This window comes from Cryptotermes secundus, unplaced genomic scaffold (genome assembly GCF_002891405.2).
Source record: "Cryptotermes secundus unplaced genomic scaffold, Csec_1.0 scaffold592, whole genome shotgun sequence".
NCBI lineage: Eukaryota > Metazoa > Arthropoda > Insecta > Blattodea > Kalotermitidae > Cryptotermes > Cryptotermes secundus.
In genome coordinates this window covers 403282-409539 of record NW_019734362.1, presented here as the reverse complement: position 1 = coordinate 409539, position 6258 = coordinate 403282, and the positions used below count along the sequence as shown (strand labels likewise).

General features: G+C 34.1%; 1 protein-coding gene across 7 annotated transcripts in view; it reads left to right on the top strand.

Annotated features, from left to right (window-relative positions):
- The window catches only part of LOC111868879 (transient receptor potential cation channel trpm), a 77282-nt gene that overhangs the window by 41599 nt on the left and 29425 nt on the right, over positions 1–6258 (top strand). For all 7 annotated transcript variants that reach the window (XM_023859934.2, XM_023859933.2, XM_023859937.2 and 4 more), the window contains 2 exons: positions 3436–3572; positions 4388–4544. In XM_023859934.2, coding sequence (XP_023715702.1) covers positions 3436–3572; positions 4388–4544 — 294 coding nt within the window. The remainder of the gene's footprint in view (positions 1–3435; positions 3573–4387; positions 4545–6258) is intronic.

Sequence of the window (6258 nt, the reverse complement as noted above, 5' to 3'; positions counted from 1 at the left end):
ACTTAGGGCAGTAGATCAGAAACACCTGGAAAGCTTCGAAATGTGGTGTTGGAGAAGGATGGAGAAGATCAGTTGGACTGATTATGTGAGAAATGAAGAAGTGTTATTTAGAGTCAGTGAGCAGAGGAATATCCTACACGAAATAAGAAAACGGAAGGCTAATTGGATTGGTCATATCTTACGCGGTAACTGCCTTCTAAAAGAAGTTATTGAAGGAAAGATAGAGGGGTGGATAGAAATGACCAGAAGACGAGGAAGAAGACTTAATAAGATGCTGGATGACCTTGGGGACAGAAGAGGATATTTTCATTCGAATGAGAAAGCTCTAGATCACATCAAGTGGAGGAACTGTTTTGGAAGAGACTGTGGACCTGTTGTCTTGACAGATTACTGATGATGATGATGATGATACATCCACTTCTTCAACCCTTCCATAACATAGTGCTTAATTAGTTAAACACAGGGACTTTAGCTTTTTTACTTTAAATTTGAATGCGATAACAATTTGCACGTTTTGTATACACATGTTCCAGTACATGCATCAACTTGCAATATAATGTTTATTTTATTTCTTACCATAAATGTTTTCCATTCTGCTTTGTTTTCATATTTCAAGTTATAAGAATAATTGAATGGCTTCCTATGTTTATGTATGACCCTTAGTCTTGTGTAGATATTGTCAGCAACCAACATCGTAGTAAAATAAATGGCTGCAACGAAACATAGTGACAAGCATGAAAGTGTTTCCTTGTTTGTGATTGGATGAGCTGTCACACAAGGTTCAGAGGGCATCATATGGAATGATATTCCCATTTTTCAAAGATAAACTCTGTACATGAGTGGAACATTGCTAATGTGTCTGTGAATTTTACAAATTAGAACACTGTAAATGTAAAATCTCGTAAATTCCATTGTCAGGAAAATAAAATGGGGGCGGGGGGGAAATATATATATATATATAAATTTCAGGAAATGTAAAAGTGAATAAATTTAACATTGGTCTAATGATTTTTATGCTAGGACTAACAAAAAAATCGTTTAAAAGCAGGGAAAATATAAAATCCAAAAATGTAGAATTGTAGTTTCACTGTATGAAGCTTAAAAATGTTTTTCACCTCTTACTTTTCCTAACTGACTATTAATTTACTGAATCCTGTGAATCAAACACTTGTGCATGGTACAAATTCAGAGCCTTTCAATAAAATCATTCATGTGCTATTTGCAATTGTGGAGTGGCTTTCCTTAAGCTTGCTTCCTAACATCTATAATCATAATCCAGAAAGACAATTGATAACAAAGAAAAAACATATCAAATTTCAAAATGTATGGCACCACTTTATCCTCTGCTTAATAAGACAGCGGAGCTATCATGCCATCGACATTCCCCATGGGATTGTGTTCTACACTTCTTCACTTTACTCATGAGGCGTTTCTTAAATTTTGTCTCTGAGATTACCTACTTAAAACAGATTTCATCAAAACCACTGTTTCTTTGCATAAGTTTGTCCTTGTCTTGTGGACTCATTTTCAGTTTTCCTTTAGTCATGTTTGTTTCAATACTGGAAATGAATAAACAAACCAAGCCTGTTTTTCAAGTTGCATATTTTGTGCTGGAACCATCTGGGAAACTAGCTCTTTAGTGAAATAATTTAAATTCTAATGTCTGAGATGGCATTGAAAGTAACTGAAACTATCAATAAACTGATGAAAGAATATGAACTTCCTGAATGTATTAGGATGAAAAACTAATGACCATTGTCCACTAAAGTAATATAGTCTTAGGACAATCTAAAAGAAATTGCCTCCAGCTGGTAATTATTTTGCTGATTAGACATTGTTTTATCACTTAAACCTCTGAGCAAATAGCAACATGAATGAATCATGTTAACACTTTATAGACGTTCCAGATACTTATTTTCTTTAAACTAATAGTAGTACAATTTAGGCACCAACATAATGCAGTAACATCATTGTTATTGGGCATCTGTTGGAAATGACTTCTACCATTTACATGAATCTGCAGGCTTCATGAGAAAAGCTCTTACAGAAATTCAGTGCAGAACCAAAACTACATGTTTTCACTTTAATTCTTGTGTGAGTGAAAGATTGCAGATAATAACAAACTGTACTACAATCACAAATTCAACTAGATTCTACTGTAATGGCATCTGCTTGAAGGAGGGTGGTGGGTATATATAAAATATAACTGGGATTTTAATGTATTGAATTGAATTGAATTTATTTACATTCTATAAATCCTAAGTAGGTTAGTACCTTTGGATACAGAACAAGTCAAAAGGTTACATACATAAGTACAGGCAATTTTAGCTTAAAAATTAGTATAACTTAATTTTACATCATTCTCTATTTACATTGAAGTATTCATCTAAAGAGTAGAAGGAATGAGCATGTAGATAATTCTTTAACTCTGATTTAAACTTTTTAGTATCATTGCCCAAGTTTTTAATACTTTGTGGCAGATTGTTGAACACTTTTATGCCAGTAAAGTAGACTCCTTTTTGATATACTGATAAAGTTGATGAGGGTAGGTGGAAGTTATATTTTTGTCTAGTATTCATGTTATAGACATCAGAATTTAATTTGAATTTATCTTTGTTGTAAACAACAAATAAGAGAAGCGATAATATGTATTGCGATTGAAGAGGTAGAATTTTTAATTTCTTAAATAATTCTCTACATGAATCTCTACTTCTACATCCTGTAATGATTCTAATTATATTCTTTTGTATTTTAAAAATTATTACACTATGTGAAGAGTTCCCCCAAAATATTAATCCATAGTTCATAATAGAATGAAAGTAGGCATGGTAAACCATCTTCAATGTTTCCTGTGACATAAAAGGCTTAATTGATCTCATCGCATAGCAAGCTGCATTTAATTTAGGTATAATTTGTTCAATATGTATTTTCCAAGACAGTGTACTGTCTACATGTATTCCAAGGAATTTTGTATCAAGTACTTTACAGATTAATTTGTTGGCATAACTGATGTCCAGATCAATTTGGTGGTTGTTTTTAGTTGTGAATGATATGTAATGGGTTTTATCAAAATTTAATGAGAGTAAATTGGCTTCGAACCATCTGTTTAAGGCTTCAAATACAATATTTATGTCATTTTTAAAGTTTTCAAATTTAGAGTTCTTAAATATTATACTAGTGTCATCTGCATATAGAATTGGTTTAGATTTATTGTTGATGGTTTTAGATAGATCATTTATGTAAAGAAGAAAAAGTAAGGGACCTAAAATTGATCCTTGTGGAACACCGTGCTTTATAATTCCCCAGTTTGAAAATGCTACTTTTCCATACTATGAAGGACATGTAAGTAAACAACTCCCTTGTTAATACATTTTACTACCTCAGTTGAACAACAGATTTTTCCCATTCATTTATTTACCAGTGTATTTGTTTTAGGCCTGAATATGCAGTTCTGAATAAACATCATTCTTATTTCTTACTGGCTGATGATGGAACATTAAGAAGATATGGAGCTGAGCTTGTCCTGAGAAGAAACCTAGAAAAGTACATATCTAATCAGAAACTGCATCCAGGTAAATATTTCTCTTCCTGATGACAGTCCATTAACTGGTGTGGGAGCTGGAAAGTTTAACAGGTCAGAGACATGGGATAAGATTTCTGTATGGAATTGATACCAAAACCTAAACCAAACAGGCTAAAACCACCTGTGATATGATTTACCTCAGGAGTCTTCTAATTGGAAGCCATAGCTCAGTTTTTCTTTCATCAGATCGCCCTTATTATTATGTCAATAGATATAGTCTGTTGGGTCAGAAAGTCAGGACCAGTTCAACATTTTTGCCACTTACATCCTGCACCATATACTCCCTTCAGCCATTACTATAACATTCTCCAAGACAAGTTATATCTTTTTAGATATGTATTTTCCCCAGACCAAAAACAGAAAGTTTTAGTTAGATTTTGAATATATGGGATTATGTATTAACTTTCCTGCATTGTTCATTAGTATGCATAATGAAAGCAGAGCATCACCATGATCAGATATACTTCCTGCCGCTGTTCTCTGCAGTTCAAGTCGGCATGCTAGGCAACATGGAATCCTTCATCTTGTTTGTACCCTTAATCGTGAAAGAAGTTCATAATCCATCGATCACTAAGCTGGAGTTCAGTTTAAATTTCCTTCAATTTGATATGTGAGTGACCTGGAGTAATTTTAAATTCACTACATGCCACCTGTGCAAATGAACACATTGTATCCATGGTGAGGCTGACCCTGCATAGAGTAGAGTTTTTGTGGGATTGGATTCTAGTAGACCTCACCCTTTCAATGGTTTTTTTTCCTCTTATATTATACAGAGTTTTTAATTCTAGCTCATGTTTGTTGCAGGTTCTCAATGTTGTACTCCATTGGTGTGTCTCATGATTGGAGGTGGTTGTAACACCATTAGAACCGTGCGAGATTATGTAATGGACACGCCCCTTGTCCCAGTAGTGGTGTGTGATGGATCGGGGCGTGCAGCAGATCTTTTGGCCTCTGTACTTGAGTAAGTATAGCATGATTGAGTCTGCCTATATTTGGTAGATCTGTGGCCTGGTGACACAGCCAGTGATGGGGATAATCAGAATATCAGGCCACCTGATTTGTCATGTTATTTGCGCAGAATGCTTACAGAAAATATGAAAGGAAATTGTGTCTATTTGCTTGCTTCATCTCCAGTATTACTGGATGAATTTCATTGTAATTTGGTATCTGGGATATACACTAAAAGTTGAAGATTTCTATCTTCTGTTATATAATGCCATGTAGTATGTTGAAAGTCATCTGACATTTTGGAGGAAAGTGTCTAATCACTCTTCAAGGTTGAAGAGTAAGACCAACAAGAAAACGGCATGAAACAGGTAGCTTGCTTGGTTTACCCCTCAACTCTGAAGATGGAGATGACATGCTCCTGTGAAATATCAGTTGACTTTCAACAGACTGCATGGTGTTCATAATTCATAATTTTATTTACATCCATAACTGTAAAATATACAATCGGATAAAGTCAAAGAGAATATATAGATTTAATAACAATCACACCTAACATAATCAAAGAATACATAAATACTTAAATAAATTATATAAAAAAAAACCACCAGCACATGCATTAACAGACAATTACAGTCATTTAATTCAACATCTTACATATAAGAAAACTCCTGAAGAGAGTAGAAGGCATTATGCAACAAATAACACTTCAATTTCCTCCTAAACACTTTAAAATCAGATACATTCTTTAACTCCATAGGAAGATTATTGTATAGTTTTATGCCCATGTTTATCACGCTTCTCTTACAACGTTTTGTATTACAATGTTGGGCATACAGATTATGTTTATGCTTTGTATTGTAATTATGCACATCAGATTTCAGAGTTGTATAGATTCTATTTTTTATGATAAAACATAAAATCTCCAGTATATACAAAGAAGTAACAGTTAAAATTTCCAACTCACCAAACAGCCCTCTGCAGGATGCCCGATTATCAACGCCCATAATGGCTCTTATGCATTTTTTTTTTACTTTAAAAACTGCATCTATCTCTTTACCTCCACCACCCCAAAACATAATACCATACTTAAATATGGATTCAAATTTAGTAAAATATACATTTCTTAATACCTGTAAACTAACAGAATTACGTAAGGATTTGATCAGATATAGAGCCTTGCTCAGCTTAAGGCAGATATATCGAGTGTGATTGAACCAGCTCAAATTTTCAGAGATATCAATACCCAAGAATTTCACCGAAGATGAATATTCTAATTCCCTATTGAATAAACGTATGACCGGTCTGTTCCTAGAAGTAGATCCTTTTCCATGGAAAAATAATACTTTGGTCTTGTCAGTGTTAACAGAAAGTTGATTCACATTAACCTTTAAGTGCCGAAGTGCCCCGTTTGTGCCAGTGGTGAGTAAGGTCGTCGTGGCCAAAGTACCCAGTTTTGGCCACTCGGGCATTTAAACTCCTCTAGGGGAAGCGTGCAGACACGCCGCTAGTAGAAGCGAATGCACAGTCCTAAATATTTATTTTTAAATGTAGTAATTACCAGACAGACTTGAGTAAAGCCCTAATAGAAAAATTAAAATGATACCTAGGTGAACAACAACAAAAAGAGTATACGTATGAGTTATGCCCAAACTCATCCACGAGCCAGTACTTTTATTGCAGATTCTGCAGATTAATGTGTTAAAAATATACAGTAAAATTCGATGTAC